The sequence below is a fragment of the Lemur catta genome, chromosome 1, assembly GCF_020740605.2.
Source record: "Lemur catta isolate mLemCat1 chromosome 1, mLemCat1.pri, whole genome shotgun sequence".
Taxonomy (NCBI): domain Eukaryota; kingdom Metazoa; phylum Chordata; class Mammalia; order Primates; family Lemuridae; genus Lemur; species Lemur catta.
In genome coordinates, this window is record NC_059128.1 from 205,578,250 (window position 1) to 205,599,132 (window position 20,883).

At 35.3% G+C, this 20,883-nt stretch overlaps 1 protein-coding gene across 9 annotated transcripts in view; it reads right to left on the reverse strand.

Annotated features, from left to right (window-relative positions):
- Positions 1 to 20,883, reverse strand: part of PEX5L (peroxisomal biogenesis factor 5 like) — a 226,217-nt gene that overhangs the window by 95,883 nt on the left and 109,451 nt on the right. For 4 of the 9 annotated variants that reach the window (XM_045539731.1, XM_045539734.1, XM_045539733.1 and 1 more), the window contains one exon: positions 3,591 to 3,695. The exons of 4 other annotated variants lie outside the window; for them this stretch is intronic. In XM_045539731.1, the coding sequence (XP_045395687.1) occupies positions 3,591 to 3,695 (105 nt within the window). Of the gene's footprint in view, positions 1 to 3,590; positions 3,696 to 6,049; positions 6,116 to 20,883 lie in introns of all 9 variants that reach the window. One more of the 9 variants, XM_045539732.1, reaches the window with a different exon arrangement.

A 20,883-nucleotide genomic window follows, 5' to 3' on the forward strand; every position in this document is an offset into this window, starting at 1 on the left:
ATAGGGAAATGAACAGATATTACCATTTACAGGTTGAGTGGAACTAACACTAAGGCAGGCCTGAGAACTTAAGGCAACTGTTGTAAGTTACTAATAGAAACCCAAACAAGGCCGTATTTAGTATTCTTCAGAAGTCTTCCAGTTGAGGACATTACTCTTTTTATCTTTATCAGGCATAAAAATTAAATCAATATCAGAGTATAGGGGTGGTGACAGAAAAACAAGGGCTGGGTTTGAATAAAAAAAGTCCCTTAACAAAAAGAGATCTGGAACACCGTTTTAAAACACTGCTCTATAGGCAAAAATGAATGGGGTATATACCTTGCTAAAAGAAGGTACCCAGGAGATATGGCCAAAATGAAAATTTCTGAAGGTTCCTTATGAGAGAAAAATATTCACTAAAGTCATTTCATTCTCATAAAGATAATACATTTTTTCCTATGATATAATCAATCTTCTGGTACACAGTTTTCCCAACTATTCTCAAATTGAATTTGTTTATTATTATAGTTTAGAGCAGTGCTGTTTAATAGAAATATAATGAGAAACTGATAATTTAAAATTTTCCAGTAGCCACCTTTAAAAAACTGAAACAAAACAAATGAAATTAATTTGAATATATTTGTTTTAACCCAATATAGCTAAAATATTATAATTTCAACATATGATCAACATAAAAATTATTAATGTGATAGTTTACACTATCTTTTTGGATTAAATTTTCAAAATCTGGTGTGTATTTTATACTTGCAGCACATTTTAATGTGGAGTAGCCACAAAGTGCTCAGTAGACACATGTGGCTAGTGGCTACTGAACTGGACAGTACAGGGCTGGAGAAACTTTTTTCTTCAAAGACTTGATGATTCACATATTTTTTCTTCAAACCTTTCATCAACACACACTTATTTACATGTGGTTTGATTTAACTGTTGGTCTAGGACAGCATGAACTTGAGCTTCTACAAAGTGCTTGACATATTGTTTGTTAATACAGAAGTAATAATTATGTTAACAAAAAAAGCAACTCTCAGGGGTCCAGTAATTTCTCAGTTCAGGTCATCTGCTTTGTTCAGTTTTTTCAATGTACTATAGATGGCTTTACTCGAGTATTGTTTGACTTAATCCCTTTAAAAGTTGAGGAACACACCATAATAATCACATAATAAAAAACGCTAGAATATAGAACTATTCTACACTTACAATCTGTGGAGTGAACAGTTACTAAACAAGGTAAGGGCTCAGTGTTTCAGTGATTGATTTTGTGTTTTATCTATCATGATTGTTCCAAAGACATTATTGAGAGAGCAGCAATTAGCTTCAGACATATCTGGGATCTATGACATGAGCAGCTGGCATCAACATACCAGCAATGAAGATGAGTTGATGTATTCAGCATTATGTAGCACTATGTCATAAGGGGCTTTACAGGAGACACTGGGACAAACATGTGTCAAGACACTAGTACATTCACACGAGATAACAAGTAAGAATGTGGTATGGTACACTGATTGGATGCTATGGTTGCCATGAGAAGTACTCACTTTTTCAGATCATTCTGCATCTTTTTGGCTTGTGCACGCCACTGGTGCATGGCAGGGAAGAAGCCACTTGTGTATAGTGGAAAAAGTATATTAACTAATAAAACTGCATTTGACTGAGAAATAATTGTATCACAGCTGTCACTGAATTAATTATGTAATATTATCAATATAACAGGTGCATTAAATTTTATGAATCAGAACTCTGTCTGCTGATTCATAAACTGGCCAGTATGTAATAAGAATATGATCTATCAAAGAAAGCATTATATAATCTTCATGCAGTAAAATTGTAACTAGTACCTCCAAAACAGTTAATGCAACATTAGGGATCAAAGAAGGAACTTGGTACAGACAAATGTTCTGAATATGAGAAAATGGTAATAATCACAAATTTTTCTAAATTAAAAAATCAAAATAATATTTTGCATTAAATTTTAAATTGAAGCTTAGGTTATAATGGTAATTTTGGATACTTGAAAAAGATTACTGGAAAGTACATAGCAATGCATGATTGTGGGGAAAAGGAATTTTGGGGACTGGAGTCTATCCTATATTTTGAAGTCTTGAGATGATATATTATAGCACAACTGTGCCAGTTGCAAATTTGGATAGGTCTTACCTACGTTTGCAGATGGCTGTAATCATTAGCAGAGAACTCCAAGTAGTTCTCACCTCCCATAGCATTCACCTGAGAGACTGTGGGCTTTTTTTGGAAATGGGAGTCTACAAAGGTCTGACTCTCACTGGCAGCAAATCAGTGTAAAACTGTATATGTTTTACTATGTAAATTAAGGAAAGAATGAGGAATTTGGTAAATATCAAGCACATTTCTTTCCAACTATGTGTCATTGAGAAGAAACATCTCTTTTTTATGGATTAAAAAAATTGACAACATAAAATTTATCCCTAAGTCCTGGGAATTCTTAATAACTTGTTAAAAATTATTCAATATTGATGTTAATATGTTACAATTTTTATTACTTACAACATAGCATTTAGGATAAAATAAAACCACACATGTTGGCAGCAGCTGGTGATGAGATCTGCTGATATTCTAAAAATAAGTTGCCACAATTTAGCTTTTGATATAAATGTCTTTCATGAGGATTGTAAATGGACATTTTTCAAATTCTAGGCATGTTCATATAATCGGAACTGAATCACTACATTTACTATTGCATTATGGAAAAAATGAAATGTTTAAAATAACAATCTAATCTAAATTATAAGATAAATGCAAGTAAAAATATTTTCCATTTAAAAATTTAAAACTGGTAGTTCCACAGAGTGGTGATGAGTATATTATACATATTTATGTAGATTTTACAGGGTGTTTCAAAAGTCCCTGAGGACATACAGGATTCACAGTCTCAGCATGTCTTTGCATACAAATGCAAACTTTTTTCTATACCTGTTATAATAAATGCTGAAAATGGCCCTCCTGTGCTTATAATAGAGATGATATTTTTGTTCTCAAGGTCACTAAGTATAAGAGGGGTCACAAATGCCATTTTCTGCATGGGGACTCAGGGACTTCTGTCTCATTCCTGTAAATTAGTTATCCACATAAATATGTATAGACATATATGTAGTATGCATAGTCACAACATAAATATATTTAACATTTAAGAAAATTTAGATATTCTACTGGTAAACTGACATATGTATAAAATATAACTTACATTTATGCATAGGAATTTGATTGCTTTTGGTTGTTCAAATGTACCATTATCTTAATTGTTATTTCTTTCTCAAAGTTGTTAACAAGACTCCTTTATAAAGAAGTAGCATGTTTTACTCGCACATACATTTTCTTTCTTTTTTTTTAAACTAAAGTTAAGTAATGAAAATTGATATCCACAAATAAATAACTAGAGGACAAATTTTCTCCTTTTAGCAATTTTCATTTTCATTTATATTTGTACAGTTGTTTCATTGAAACTGTCTTTTTAAAAAAATTGGTTCAAGAGTTAATGTTTTCTTTTCTAGTTAAAAATCACAATGTCTGAGATATTAACATATGTCAGCTTCCCCTATGGGTCTGCCCACCTGTGATGTCATAGTAAGGAGGGGCTTTTCTTCAGCAGACTCCTCCCTCGGTATCTCCTTCATCACCATGGCAACAGCCTTATCTGCCGCCCTAGAGCCTTTTCCCTATAACAGTGAAATCAACAATGACTTGTGTCAGGAGAAATCTTTAACTTATTATTTATTACAAGATATTCTAATGTTTAAAGAGCAATCCAACATAATTGAAGAGGTAGGCTGCTGCAAGTGAATCTTGAGGCTTTTGGCTGAGGAGAAAACACACAAAATCTGAAAAAAGATTATTTGTGAACTTTTAGTTAGCTACTTTTTCACCTTTACAGCTGATGTATTATATTTAATTTTAACGTAGTATTTTATATGTATAATATATTTTAAAGCAATTAACATGACATGAACATTTGAAAATAATATCAATTTAAAAACACTATGGGTTGCCTGTTATGCTCATTTATAAATTATTACTAAATAATCCCTAAATATTTTGAATGACGGTGAGGGGTTTGGGACAAGGGTTAGGATCAGGATCTGACTCCCACAGAGGGCTTTTGTTGGTTGGTCTCTGGAATCTTTGTCGTTTTTGAGTGGGTTGGGATAAAAAGAGTAAAAATGTTATCAAATCTCTAAAAATTCTTCAGTGTCTTGACATAACAGGAATTTACCCAGCTTGTTTTGTGGAGATAGTATGACCTTGGTAGAAAAAAATACTGCAACGCTCAATGTTTTGAGGCCAAATAATTTTAATAGAATTTTAGACATATCTTTTAATTTGAGAACTCCATAAATCCAGATGTAAGTAAAGGATAATTAACATTGAGGCACATATATATATATAAATATATATATATGTATGAGTGTATATAGATAGAGAGAGAGATACACACCCATACATATCCCTACATTATTTGCTTCAAAGAAGAATTATGGACTGTAAGGGATTGTGCTGGCTTTTTGTTATTTGAGTTTACCAGAGTATTAAATTTTTGAGAGTAAATATGGTATAATAGAAAAAATAAAATATCACCTTCCCAACTCAATTAGAAACATCTCATACTACATAAAAATTAAATAATCTTTAAATACTTTAAAAACAAAAAACTTCCATTTTCTCAGGGCTCTAGGCAGAGCCTCCCTGGAGAAAATAATTTTATACTAAGAGCACATATGAATATCTGTGTTGTAAATCTATTTAAAATACAAATGTAGCAGACAGAGATATCATAGGCAAAGAGACAAACATGGAAATATAGGGATCTGTTGTTTAAAAAGGGAATTAAAAGCCAGGGTTGATATTAAATCCAGAGCTTAATAAATCTTGATAGTGTCCATGCAACAACAAAAAAAGAATTACATCATCTTGGGCCTTCCAAGGGCTTTAAGTATTTAGAAGGTTGCTCTAGGGAGCAGAACATTGTCCATTTGCTCAAGTATTGACTTTCTAAAATGTAGCCAGTGGTAGCTTTTATTTATGAAAACAAAGAAAAAGTTTTTTATAGTTATTAGATTCAAAAATTTGTTAATCTGTTTACAATGCTGAAAGTTTGTTTTTTTGGTTTGACTTTATAGCTAGCATTACTGAATGATAATGTGTTATTTCCAAAATGGAATATCAAATGCTAGAGATTTTATTCAGGAGATATATCAGTAGTAATTTTCATATGTGTTCTGAAAAGTTTATATGGTCACAATTCTTAGAGTAACTTACTTCTAGAAGAATAAAGGAAAATTTAATGATTCATTGCTTAACAAATCAAGGTGCATAATGATTCCAGGTTTCTTCTTTAATGAAGCAATGTGAACTTCCTAAAATAGAGTTACATACAATTCTGAATTCTGGGAAAAGACTTATTATGACACTATTAAATTTTTTGACATTTTACCAAAATATAAAAAGTATTTGGATGAAAAGTTACACACTATAAGCTTAGTACACTTTTATAAGCTACACTCATTTATAGACTAAATATGGTTTACAACAAATATTTTTGCAGCTTACTTGTTTCAAGAGCAAAATCATTTGTGAAAAATTCTTTCCATGCTTCAAGAAATTCTAATAATATAGCAATAAACAAAGTGGCATGCTTATATTTAAATTCCTACTACATTTAAAAGAGCAAATCTAATGTTACAAGGTATAATTTTATTTAAAAATAATAATTCAGACTCTTCATGGGCTAAGAAAAAAATGTCAATTGATAAGCATCTCAAAAAATTTCAGGTCAATTTTTCAGTATACCATTTATTTGAAATGCTACCAATCCATAAACTACATAGAGAGATTTTTTTATGTGTGCAACTATAATAGCTAGAATTAGCAAGGGACATGCCATTTCACTAAAACAAACAAAAACGAAACAAAAATTAGTCCTTTCATGCTGAACTCTAGAACAAAGCAGTGGTCAGCTAGAAAGGATGTACAATAAACACATGCGGTGCTTTTTATTTCTTGCAGAAAAACCCACCAAAGCCAGGGTCAGGTCACTTTTTTGAAGACAGTGCCACTTTTTCTTCAAGGTTACACCTACTACCTGAAAAAAGTCATGATACCCATGTTAGTGCCTGCTAGCAACTTTTTTTCTTTACAGCCTTTTGGCTTTTGAGATAATACCCCACGAGCCTCACAAGTGTGGTACAGTCTGAGAGCAGAATGGGAAGGACTGCCAAAATGTCATCTCCATGGTGCCAGATACGGTGTCTAAAACCACTGCCAAGTCAAGCGAATACCTCATATATCAAAGCAAGATTTCCCCCAGATCACACTGCCACCTTCAGCTGGTATCTTACAATCAAGCTGTGTTATTTCTGACTTGTCCATCTATGTTGTGGGAAAATGCTTCTAGAATTCAGAACCTGACAGATAATTGATTTGGCAATTCATGAAACTGTACAATTTTGCTTATCAGCAGCTCTGCAGGGCTGATCACAGTACAACTGTGCTGATTTTTTTCTTTTTTGAAGGCAGTAGCCTAAAACATTGCAAGAAATATATATGCGTAATTGTTCAGGCTTCAAATTCAATTTTCTATACATAACCACACTAAGGGGTCAATATTGATCTATCATTTGAAACAATATGAAGACAGAAAAAATGAAATATATACTCAATATACATACAAGCACATAAGTGGTTTATACACTTTATGTTAAGCCTGCACACTTCTATGTCATTCTTAGCAACAACAGAAAAGATTAGTGAAATTTTAGAAGTTGATTATCATATCGTGACATCTTCCAGCAATTATTTCATTCTATTTATTTTCAAATAATATTTCAAAATCATTTTTTCCTATATCCTTATTTATTTCTTGAGATATTTTTGACTGTTTGGAAAACAATATTAGCAAAAGGGGGAACTCTTATTTTTCTTAGTGCCAGAAAGTTCTTTGATATTTCTGTTTCTTTTATCATTTGTTTCCCCACAAAGGAAATATATAAAATAACAGTTTTTCTAACAAACAATAATTCTTAAGAGTAATATTTTTGTTAGCTTCTATTATAAGAGCAGGCACAAATGAATGAAACATGGAGTCTAACAACTGACGTTAGCATTTATTCAGAAAACCCATATGGATATACGGAATATATTTCTTTATACATACACACGTAAGAAGCCTACTTCTTTTCTTTTCTTTTTTTAAAAATGTGGAATGTAAGAAATAGAGTACAAAATATTAGATGTCACAGGATCCTTATAGGCTGGAGACTAGGCAGTGGAGCCACCAGATGTCTTCAGATGAGGAGGTGTTGGCTCCAGGCCTGTCTCCCTGGGAAAGGAATTACTAAACTATTTCGAGAAGCTACCATGTGCTGGGCACTCTGCTAGATGTTTGACATCATTTTACTTAGTTATGTAAAAAAGTTACATTTCATGATAACTCCGTGGGGTAGGTATTATCTTCCACAGATAGGTGAGGAATTGGAAGCTCAGACATAGTGTGATTTAGCCCAGGCCTCAAAGCCATTCTGAGGCTGAGCCAGGACGGGACCCAGACTGGCTCCCAAGCCTGCAAGCTTCCTTCTCTACCAACCCTTGTTATCTTTTCACCGGGCTTAGCCAGGCTGGAGGGCTCTCCCCTGGACCCTCACTGACTGCCATAAATGTGGGTTGTTCATGATATTGCTCAAAGTTTGGGCAGCAGGCACATCTCACTATAATCACACAGATTGGCTCTAAGCAAACATTTTCTGAGATGGTCAATAACTTCGCTCATGAGCACATTTCTAACAAGAGGCTTTTGCTTCTTTTATCTTCATGGAAAACTAACTTAAGCATTTCATGTATGCAAACTTCTTTTTTAATCTGTAGAACTTAATAGGTTTATAAGCTTTAGCATCTCTCTAATTTTTATTAAATGCTAAATACATGCCATTAAATGGCATCTTTCCTAAGATTTTTCTGAGATCGATTTTGGGTGCATAAAATATTAAAGTATGTAAGTCCCTAGTTAGTGTACTGAGAAACAATTTTATAGTTGCAGATTTATTACTGCTATCATGGAATTTATAATTTAAAAATTATTTTTATTATTCTTTATCAATAATAATCCAGAGTCTCCTTGTCAGAGATATTGAATAGAAGAAATGGAGATATGTTAGATTAAGGGAAAATTAAAAGATTACAAATACTAGACAGCTCTGCTAACCCCAAATTGTCTAACATATGAATTTAAAAAAATAGCCTTCCTTTCTTTCTGATTATAAAAATCAATATATATTGTTGCCAAAAATTGAGAAAAAATAGAAATAAAATAAAAATAATGACTTTTATGTTTTCAAGATTTTTTCCAAACTTATATTTTCTTTCCACAATATTGAAGATTAAACAATTTTTTAGGATGTTTTAAGGATAGACCTACTACCATCAAGTTTACAAGCATGGATATATGACTTATATTTCTTTATGTATACATACATGTAAACAAATACCTGCAGTCTACATAATTTTAGTAATATTGTTTGAAATGAAATGGCATTTAGTTTAACATGTGTTAAAAAATTATACGTCTCACAAATTTTGTACCCTGGATTTAAGCACCTGCAGGAAACTGGCCACAAAAAGGCTTATCTTTGAGGATTGTTTGTACCTGTCACGTACAGAACTGGGAGAACCTTCTTTCACTTGGGAAGACAAATGTCACGGTAAGTGTCATGCTCTCTTCCAACTCCCAACATGGGAACAGGTCAGGGCAATGCTTTCCAGTAGCCTCTGAAAGCTGGCGATCCTTGCCTACCATTTTTTGTCCTTTCCCAGTAAGGTGTGCTTCAGTGGATTTCTTCCAGCATGGCTTAGAGTTCAGGCCATGCTGGTTCTCAACTCATTTCCCCTCCCAACAGAATGTTTTGTAAGTTTTTAAAGTGGTAAAAATACAACTAAATCTTGGCATACTGGTCAATTCTTGTTTTTAAACATCCTGAAGGAAGAATAGATCTAAGTGTAAATAATTGGGAAGCATGGACAAAATTCTTTTTTCTTAACCAGAAATTCATATGTGGAATTCACAACTCAAAATGAATTCATCATTGATTTGGTGATCTGTTTGCACCTGGAAAATGTAATTTATGGTTCCTTAGTAAGGACAGTCAAGTTGCAGCAAACAATTTAGTGCCTATTGATTTAAAATAATGACACAGGGCATTTAAAAGGAGGACTTCCAATTGATCCTCCATATATTTCTCCCTTACTATCTTTTCCCCACTTCCAGCATTGCTTTTATTCCAGATGACAGGTACACACTTCTTCAGCCCATCATCTTTTCTAGGAAGTCTGCTGAGATTAATGAGGAATGACTTTAATTACATTCTACTATATAACCACTGAGCCTTCAGCATGTGCTATGTGTTAAGTGGTGCTTTTGTTTCACGCTTCCAGACTGTGTATATGTTTGGGTGCACTGGGAGAAAGTCTTGGATAACAATCTGCATGGTCTTTGACTCTAAGCCTCCCTCCACCCACGAGGGTCACTGGGATTCCAAGCTCACTATATGCACACTTACTTTCTTTGGCTTGAATGAATGGTGTAGGATGAAATTATGGCTTTCATGGACTTTAGGCATTTGTGCCTTCATGGGCTCCTTGCTCCATTAAAAAATTTTTTTACATTGTATTTCATGACAGCGTTGGTATGAAGATAAAAATAATCCAGACTGCATGATTACATATTAACTATTATAAAATAGTCTGTTTTTAGGTTTTGATTTTAAGAGAGAGTAAAATTAAAACATTTTCGTGGGCCCTTAAAAGTGGCCCTATAAATTGTGTCTACTGTGCCTAGGGGATAAATTGGCCCTGAGCAGGGGTCTTCTCTACAGTCAGTGTGGCGGCTCTGCTGCTGCTGCTGCTGCTGCAGTGTTGTCCCTGGAGCTGTGGTCTCTGTCACCTCTGGGTGGTCTATTGTTGCTTCCACCACCCTGCATTTCCATCACAGCCATCCTGCCTGCCCGAACAGGCCCCTGCTGCTGCTCTCACTGTTTTTGTTAAAGATTCAGGGAGTCTTTCCTAATAGGACTCACAAATCTTTTCTTTTTATAAATCTTTAATTGACAAACAATAAGTGCATAAGCCCAGTCAGTAGCTTTCATTTTATAGTCCTTGAAACATACTCTCAAAAAGCAGTTAGGCCTGCAGCAGAGAACACTGGCAAGTAATGTCCATTTGCGCTCTTAAAATGGAATCTCTCCACCAGACAACAGGCCTCAGCCTGCCTCAGGGGGCATTCCTATCTGTCCAGGGGCACTTCTGAGGAAATTAAGACAATTCATGTCCCTATTTTCATTAAATAATCAGTCCTCAATGACCAAAGTCACCAGTTGGCTCCAAAGTATGCCTTGCCATTTTTCCCCATACGTCGTGGATCATTTGAGAAATAGAACTGTCTAGTACCCACGATATCTGAGCTGTGCATGTGGTTTAAGCTCCTCCTTGGAACCTTGTTATTACCCTTTATTTTGTAAAATATCCTTTGTAAATGGATATTAATGTCTCATTAATTAAACTGCCCTGTGAGAGCAAAGATTGTGTTTATTCCTTTTTAACCATTTTGCATTATTTGGTATAGTTATCTGTGGGCACACAATAAATACTCTAGTGCACTCAATATATATATATATATATATATGTGTATACATATATATATATGATATCTTTTTCAAATTATTTAAGATACTGAAATCAGATAATATGGCCAAGTATGACAGAAGGTGATTCCAAATTGGATAAAACATTTTAATTAGACTTTTAACGAAATGAAATAGTTTCAAGCTTCTCAATAAAATTCATTAAAATTAATAAAGTGTTGCCAGGTAAAGATGCTTAAAATTTGCTCTGAAGGACCGATAAGACTTTATTTTTAATTAACAAGATCCATTTGTCCACAATTTACCATTTGTTTATTCTTTTGAGAAGATTAAACACCTCCCCCCCATCTCACTCTTACCATGTCCCAAGGCTTATCTACCCTGTTTGCTGGATAAGTGATCTCACCACAAATGGTCAAGGTAACAGCGCTCAGTCCTCATTGGTCTATAACCAGCTTTGCATTAGTAAAGTTTTGTTCTCAGGTTTCCTTTGATTAACGTGGCTCTAAATTACTTGAGACTTATTTTATCTTAAGGATGAGCTTCTCTATTATGCACTTGCAAGCAGTGTTTTCTGTCTAGGGTGTTCTGGCTTAAAACAATCTTTTTCTTTTGACTTTGACCTTATATTGAGGCTGGCATAAAATAATACGTATCTGATAATTAAGAAGTAAATATAGAATGAGATGTTTTCTTTTTTTTTGTATGATAAATCTCAAATTTGTTATGTTTTGAGAAGCCTTTGAAGACTGTGTGAGATATATAACTAAAAAATGGAATCCCAATTAAAGAGTTACTGTTATTATTTTCAATTCCTTGTCAAATATCTCAGATCATTTGCAAATGGGCACCTATTTTTGGTTATTTTTAAGAAAAAGGAAAACAACTAAAACACAAATAACTAAAGATTACTTTTTTCTTTTCAGAAGTTTCCTCTCCAAATACAAGCATTCCAGACTGTACCTTAGTTGAACAAATGGATGGACATTCCAACATTCAATAGAAAGTAAAGCATAAGAATCATTCATCACCAGCATAGGTAGCTGCTTAGACCAGCGGTTTCCAACCTTTTTGGCACCAGGGACCAGTTTCATGGAAGACAATTTTTCCATCTGGGGGGGATGCGGAGCTAGGGGTGGAGGTGGAGCTCAGGCGGTGATGCAAGTGATGGGGAGTGGGGCTGTAAATACAGATGAAGCTTTGCTGGCTCGCTCACTGCTCATCTCCTGCTGTACACCCCCCACCCCGTTCCTAAGTTTCGAAGAAGACAATTTTTCCACAGACTGGGGTGGGGTGGTGGAGCTCTGTGGCCAATTCCCTAACAGGTCTCTCTGGGGTGGGGGCCGCAGGCTTAGACTATGCTGTATCAATGTTGTTTTGGGCAGGGGGGAGGTGAGACATGGCCTCTTTTGGGAAGAAAGTAGGGGAATAAGACTTGAGGCCTGGTTTCTAAATGTATGAAGATAGCCAAGCTGGTGTAATATTCAGGATCTTAGAATTTTGCAGGTCGATCATAAGCAAACTGGGGAGAAAACATGTATAAAAATCTGGTTCCTTTATCACTCCCATTTCTTCCACATTTTCTATGACTGGAAAGTGTTCTAAAGTAAATACAATAAATAAGAATCCCTATAGGTAAATATAGGGTCAAGACCATGAAAAAGTTCCCTTAGATTGATATGATTATCTCTGCAACTCTTTTACTTATCAGTGATTAGATGCACTCCCCCAACTTCTTGCCTCTAGTAAATAAAATATACATACCAAATCCAAAAAGCAAGTCACAAGGAAGAATTTAATCCGCCTACCAAATTGGAGGCCTTTAAATGTTGAAGGTTATTATCTTGGAACAAAGAGATTGAATTCCCTCCTTTCTTTTTTTTTTTTTTTTTTATTTCAGCTCATCATGGGGGTACATAAGTTTAGGTCATATACATTGTTCATGTCCCGCCCATCCCCCCGAGTCAGAGTCCCAAGCGCGTCCGTTCTCATTCTCCAGACAGTGCGCCTGGCACTCATCATGTAGTCATACCTCCATCCCCTCCCCCCCCCGACCTCCCCAGGTCTGCACCTTCAAGCATGACCATTCCCCAGAGGGTGTGCAACGCACTCGTCATGTAGGCATACACCCATCCCCTCCCCCCACCCCCCCCATCCCAGTCTGATATCCAATTGGTATCCTTCCCTGATGTACATTTAGGTGATGATCAGGGAAACCAGTTTTCTGGTGAGTACATGTGATGCTTGTTTTTCCATTCTTTGGATTTAAAAAAAAAAAAAAGATAGAATGACCTAATGTTAAATATACTGTTACCAAATTATTGAATCTAAGGCAGTAAATTTATCAAGATATCATAAGATAGAATTATACTGTGTCATTTTTATTCTTGAAAAAGATGATTGACTAGTGGGTTGGAATTCACCTTGTTCATGAATGTTTAAGGGAAATTCTATTACGAATTGATGAGCCAGAATTGTGGCCTTGGAGCCTGACTATTCAGAAGCCTTCTTTGTGGCTGTCCTCATTTTCTGGCAGGTGCAAGTGTTTTTATCAGCTTGTTCCCCAGTCACCAAATGGCCCGGTTTTGTTGATACAACTTAGGAAAAGTAAATTAAAGAAACTAGGCCAAGTTCACAAGCTACTAGCCAAGAAGGTCTGCAGCTAAGGTATTCCATCTGCCTGACTTCTCTGAAACAGCTCCAAGAGAGAAGCCGAGGCTTTGGGGATTCCTGTTCTAAAATTCTGACTCTGACTCTGGCATCTCTGCTTAGCTCAACATTCTTCTGGGGGTCATTGGCATGTGTGGGTCGGCTCCTCTTAATGCCTTGGGTTCCTTGAAAGCAGATGAGTAGTCTCTCACTTTGTGGAGAGGAGTTAGGGAAAGTACAGAATGATCTCGGAGCTGTGAGCCACAGTCAATGTGTAGCCAGGTGTGGTCAAGGTGATTACCAGCTAAGGAGCCAGTGCAGCCTCCGTGGTCAGGAGGAGAAAGTGGGAAGTCCATGTGGCATTGTTGGCACCAACACTGGGACTAGAGTCAGAAGAGAGGAGTTTCAATCCCGGTTCTGCCTATTATAAACCATTCTTTCTAAGCTTCCATTTTACCTTCTGAAAACAGGATAACGTTACTATTTATCTACTTCATAAATTTGTGAGAATTAAACGAGACAGTGTACATGAAAGCACTTTCCACAATGCCTGGTGCTTAGTAGGTACTCAAGAAATATGAATTGACTATGAACTGTTACAGCTGAGCTCACGGACTCTGCAGGCCTAATGGCCTTTATGAAGTAGGTGGTAACGGATGCAATATTATGTTTGTATTCATTCATGGAGTTAAGTAGTGATGGTTCTTTTATTCTCATCTCTATATAGTATTTTATCATCTGAATATATCACAGTTTACCCATTCAAGTGTTGATGAACATTTGGGTTTTTCCATTTTTGGCTATTATAGAGAACACTGTAATGAACTTGAATTTAGAAGCCACAGGGAATATAAGAAGGGCAAATAAGAGAAACTGAAAAATAAATATGAAAAGAGTAAAGAGACTTCAATAACAGCAATAGAGGTAGAGAATAATTACAGTATGGATAAAATGTCTTCGTGTTTTATCCATGAGTGAATTTAGAGGAAATCTGAGTCTCTGCAGCCAGCAAGCAAAGACCAGGGTTGGGATGACTTAAATTAAAAGAGACTAATAAGACACAGAAATCAAGGATCAGAAGCAAGACCAGGATGCTGAATCTAGCCACCAGTAGATAACGAGAAGACAGTTTCTAATGAGTTAGGATTAATACCTGTTACGGGCTGAGTTTTATCCCTCAAAATTCTTAAGTTGAAGGCCTAAGCCCCAGTATCTAAGATTGTGACGATATTTAGAAATAGGGTCATTAAGTTAAAAGAAGGTCATTGGGCTGAGCTCTAATCCAATATGACTGGTATTCTTATAAAAGGAGGAAATTAGGACACAGACATGCACAGAGGGAAGACTTTGTGAAGATAGGAAGAAGACAGCCATCTACAGACACGGAGAGAGGCCTTAAAGAAACCAACCCTGTTGAAACATTGATCTCAAACTTCTAGATTCCAAAACTGTGAGAAAATAAAATTCTATCGTTTAGGCCACCAGTCTGTAGTACTTTCTTATGGAAGCCCTAGCACACTCATATAGTAATGGAACAACCACCTATGAATGATTGTAAAGTGATCTTACTGTTGTACCTCAGTAAACTGTTTAGAAAAATGCAAAGACAATTCATTTGCAAGGTTATTTTAAGCCTTCTCAGCTAATTCCTTTTGCGGTTTCTAATCTGATCAAAAGGACTTTATAGATATTGAAAACTGGAAATTCTGAACCCTTGGCCTCCTGTAAGGGACCCTGACCTAATTGTCAGGGAGAGTTGCCCAAAAGAAATTCAAATGAAGATTTGTGCCTGGAGTGGCCAGCTAGTGCCAACAAAGCTGTGCTTTCTCCAGCTGGACTGAGGTTTTAGCCACATGACCTCAAATTACTGTTTGGAACTTCCTAAAAATAATTTTCTTATGGAAAAGCAAATTTCTTTTGATTTCTAAATCTGAATGCTCTAAGGAAGTTGTTTGTTTCCAACTAAAAGTTTATTAAATTTTATACATTTTTAGACTTCAATTAGTTAATATAGACATCAGTCAAAATATATAATTGATATGTACATAAAAATAGGACTAAAAAAATAGAACATTTGGAAAGCAATCATGTACCACGGGTAGTTTGTTTATTTCTGTTTGTAAAAAGCTCTTACTAATATCTCTGCAGCATATTTTGGGGCAGGGCTTACAGCTCATCTCTGGCTGTCAGATACAGCCTGGCTTCTTCTGACTTAAACATGAAGACATTAGCTTAGGATGAGGTCCATAAGGAACTTTGAATAAATTAGAACACTTGGAGTGCCTGAATGTTTTAAATCAGGCCAGTTTCCCTTTTTCTAATCACCGCAAATCTATAATTTACATTTCTATTGGTATGCAGATGATGTACCAGTTCATTTTACTTTTCTATCAAACTTTCTGGCTATAATCACAGTCCTGATTAGTTTCAAATGTAGGAAACTTGTTAATATCAACAGACATATGAAATTTGCTCTTGGAGCCGCCATTTAAGTACTCACTAAAAAAAATATTCCTTTTGTGGTTTCTGGGTTGTGCCTAGACCCAAGTCCCACTATCTATGTCCCCTATTTCTGTTCTTAGAGGCTCCCCTTTAACTGACAAACCAGAAGGGGAAGAAAATAGTTGCCACATATCTGCCTTTTCTCAGGTTTTATTCTGTTTGCTCTCTATCAACTCCAAGTTTCTGACGGATGCCTTAATCCAGTCATGTGCAGCAATATAGCTTCACACACATGTGGTCACTAAGGTTAGGTGGGGTCTGTGTTGACAGAGCATGGGACATGGAGTTAGAAATGAAGAGCTTGAGACTCAGAAACATCACTTTCTTGCGTGACCTTGGGCAGATATCTTATTTTTCTCTAAGCTGGAGAGTGGGAATGATTTTAACAACTGCTTCACTAACCTTGCAAATAGATAACATATGTAAACATGAACATTCAATATGCTCTAATAATGCTATAAATCAGCAAAATCCTGTTAGCCAAGTAAATTATTTTTCACGTGCATTTGGGCATCTACAGTATCTGAAAGAACAGTTTATTTTTCAAAATAGGAACTTGATAATGCTACATGATCATAAAGTGAAAAAGTTAATGTACTTCCTCTAACAATAGAAATACAAGGCAAGTCAGGATCTGGCCCATTATAGCTGCAGTTGCAAAACTCCAAGGTACCATAAGATTGCTAATGAATTCACAGACTGTTTTATGTGTTCTAGGATTGACAAATATAGTGCCATGTTAGGAAATGCATCCAACCAAAGTTATATAATCACAATAAAAAAGATGACTTTCGACTTTCAAAGTCTAAGAAAGGATTCAACAGGAAAGACTTTAAGACTGTTGAAGTATTTCCAGCAGTTCCAAAAGTATATATTTCTACTAATTAGTACACTAGTTTGTCTGATGAATTATAAATAGGTACCACATTTATTTACTGTTTCTAATGCTGAAGGATTAGGACATTTTGGTGGACCATTTTGTTCATGGAGGTATTGGGTCATTTACACTCTCTGGAAATGTGTCCATACTCTGTGTCCCAAGCCACTATAAATAGGCAGAAAGTAATTTGATAATATCAATTTTAAGTTGCCTACGAAGTTTTTCTTAATCTGCTGTAAATGGATCCTCTGCTAGCCCCAACATTTTCTTCTTTCCTAACTCTCAGATATATATCAAAAGAGATTAAATTAACATTTTAAAGAGATTTGGCCTGAACTCAGTTATACACTTTAAATGATACATTATGGCCTTTTAGGTCCAAAGACAAAAACAACTACATGATACTGATATTTTATGAGACAGGTTGAATTTTTTTTTCAGAGATAGGGTCTCACTGTGTTGCCCAGGCTGGCCTCAAATTCCTGGACTCAAGTGATCCTCCCACCTCAGCCTCCCAAGTAGCTGGGACTACAGCTGTTCCCAACTTAGGCTGAAATTGATACTAATTTGACTATTGATACTATTTTATGAGACAGCTTGAAATGATACTAGATAGATGTTATATATATAGAAAAATTAATCCTTTAACTTTAAGATCCTAGTTATTCCCATATTAGTATATACTATTTTTAATTAAACTTCTAAAAGGTTCTCAGAAAGTAGAGGAGGTCTTAGATCCTGCACTTAAGCTATTCCTATGAACATTGAATTGAAGAAAGCTCTAAATGGGTTTAGCCTATTAACATTTATCTGCCTGAGAATTTATATTGTTGCAATCTCCCCATTAACAATACCACAGTATTTCTTTCTAGCCACTTATAATCTATTCAAGTACAATAGAACACAAAGTCTCATTAACCAGTATTCTCCATTAATTTTTCCAGAAAATTTCATGTTTAGAAGAAAACATTACAAGCAAAAAAGCTCACTTGAAGGATCCTAAATATTTCAAGTTATGTCTCACTGTCAATATATATTCAGCCCCACCTCTGACAACTACATCTGGGGGAACCAGCCAGCAAGGAAAGATGATCTGAGCAATGGTCCTGAGGCCTGTGATATCACCATTCTTCAAAGAAAAAATTAGGCTTAGTATATTGGACTTAGTAACATAGAAAGAAGTACTAATACATGTTAGAAAGATCTGCCACTAAAAAAAAGGTGTTTTTTTTCTTTAGTTCATCTTAAAGTGATGAAAAATTTCAGTTAGTTAGAGCACCCAAATGCCGTTACGTGTTCTCATTGATTGAAATTTTATGATATTTCTTTCACTAGTCTTAAAAACACAAAGACTTCCTTTTAATTTCTTAAAGGCTGCTTTTATCAAAATGTTACCATGAGGTCATAGAAGGAATGTATTTTAAAGGCCTACTTCCTGTTTTTTCCCTTAGGCTTTCATAGTTGCTTTAGGTATAACATATATATATTTATGGCTAATTTATTCAACAGTATAAAAACACTAGACTCATTTTCTGGTCTTGTTTCCATTTACAATAAGTGTTTTTAAAGACATTATTGCAAATAATTTTAAGAAATTTTAAATTTCAGTGAAAAAATCCAATCTACTCTGTTGTAGAAATTTTTATATTAAAGTCATCAAGATTCAGAGATTTCAGAATTTTTTTCCTCCTTTTTAAGAACTCAAACAACAATTTGGTAGGCTTAGAATTTGACCTTTTCTTTGAAAAATGAAAATAAAGTTGTTTGCATTTTTCCTCATTAAAAATGCTTATTTTTTTACAGAAGATTTAATTGGAAATAGAAATGTATTTCTTGAATGTGGGTATTTTAATATCATAGTGGTATTCACAAGCTATACATATGACAAAAAGCTAATAACAAGAATCTACAAAGAACTCAAGCAAATCAGCAAGAAAAAACAAACAATCCCATTAAAAAGTGGGCAAAAGACATGAAAAGAACCTCTCAAAAGAAGATAGACAAATGGCCAATAACTATATGCAAAAATGCTTAATGTCACTAAATATCAGTGAAATGCAAATTAAAACCACAACGAGGTATCATTTTAACTCAGTTGGAAGGGCTTTTATTAAACAGTCCAAAAACAATAGACGCTGGCATGGATGCAGAGAGAAAGGAATGCTTATACACTGTTAGTGGGACTGCAAATTAGTACAACCTCTATGGAAAATATGGAGGTTCCTCAAGGAACTAAAAGTAGAACTATCATTTGATCCAGCAATCCCACCACTGGTATCTTCTATCCAAAGGAAAAGAAATCTTTCTATTAAAAGGACACTTCCCCTCGAATGTTTATTGCAGCGCCATTCACAATTACATAGATGTGGAATCAACCCAAGTGCCCATCAATTCATGAGTGGATTAAATAAAATGTGGTATATGTATACCATAGAGTACTACTCAGCCATAAAAGGATGAATTAATGTCATTTGCAACATTTTTTTTTATTTCCACATATTATGGGGGTACAAATGTTTAGGTTACATATATTGCCCTTGCCCCAGTGGAGTCAGAGCTTCAAGTGTGTCCATCCTCCAAATGGTGGGCATTGCACCCATTACGTGTGTATATACCCATTCCCTCCTCCCCCTCCCATCTGCCCTACAAGCAATGAGTGTTATTACTATATATGCACTTAAGTGTTGATCAGTTAATACTTTGATGGTGAGTACATATGGTGCTTGTTTTTCCATTCTTGGGATACTTCACTTAGTAGACTGGGTTCCAGCTCTGTCCAGGATAATACAAGAGGTACTATATCACCATTGTTTTTTGTGGCCATTTATAACAATTTGGATAGAACTGGAGACCATTCTCTTAAGTGAAGCATCTCAATATTGGAAACACAAACACCACATGTACTCACTATTAAATTGGAAGTGACCAATGAATACACGTGCACTGAGGGCAGTAAAACTCAGTGGAAATCAAACGGTGTGAGGAGAGGAGGGGAGGGGCAAAAACCTACCTAATGGCTACAATGAACATTATTTGGGTGATGAGCACACCTATAGCCATGACTCAAGTATTACAAAGGCAATCCATGTAACCAAAAACATTTGCAACCGCTTACTATTTTGAAATAAAAATATAATAGAACAAAAACTGTGTCACAGTAAACAAAGAAAGTGACTGACAATTTTTGTAAGAATTTAACTTGGATTCCTCTATTACAGAATTTATGGTCTAGTTAGATCTCTTTTAATTAGTACTGTATAATTTTATTCATTTATTTTTAGTTTAAATTCTGTGAATGTTCATGATTTTAATTTTAAGTTACATCATGTCAACATTTTTAACTTTTTCTCCTTACCCAAAATGAACAATGAACAATGAAACTAGGTACTTTGGAACTCTGGGATCTTTTATAAATATGGTTTCTATGTATATGATATTTGTGATTATAGAGGCAAGAGCAACTGCTGACAAAAATACACAGGCTGGATCTTTCCTTTGAATAACACAGATTGGTGTTTCAGACAGTTGATGTCTCCTTAGCTGCAAACATGGCTCTCAGAAATGTCAATCTCATTACAGGGTGTCAAACTTCCACAGAGGATATTCTGAACTGTAAGAGTTGCCTGGCATCATGGAATGTCCTTGAAGGAAGGAACTCTTGGTGCACTTATCCCTATGTAGGTCTGCAGGGTTCTCTTCTCTTACTCCCTCCCCTGCAATACTTCCCCTCACCAGCTCTACTGCACCACTCACCATTACACTTTAAGGCTGTATAGATCCAAGTTTCTGTGTCTCTCTCTGTTTTCCTCACTTGGAATTCCCTCCTCCTCACCTCTACCTGGTGAATTCCACTTATTATTCCAGATTCAGCTCAATCATCACCTTTTCTTTATTGAAGTCTAGACTGTGGTCTCCTTTGACACAAACACAGGGTCTTGTGGGTACAGAGGTGTTAAATGAAGGACTGTTGAATGAATGAATAGATGAATGAATGAAGGCATGGATGGACAGATAGCTGATGTATAGTCTTACCTACCTAAGACTTTGTGAGCTTTCTTTCAAATCTGGATTACAGAAAGATTAAACCATCTCCTTCCCAAACCTCTCCACCAGCAACCCAGGCAGAGAGTAAGGATGGTGATGGCTCCCTGGCTAAGAATTTAATGATGTTCTACCAAGTGAAAATTTCAA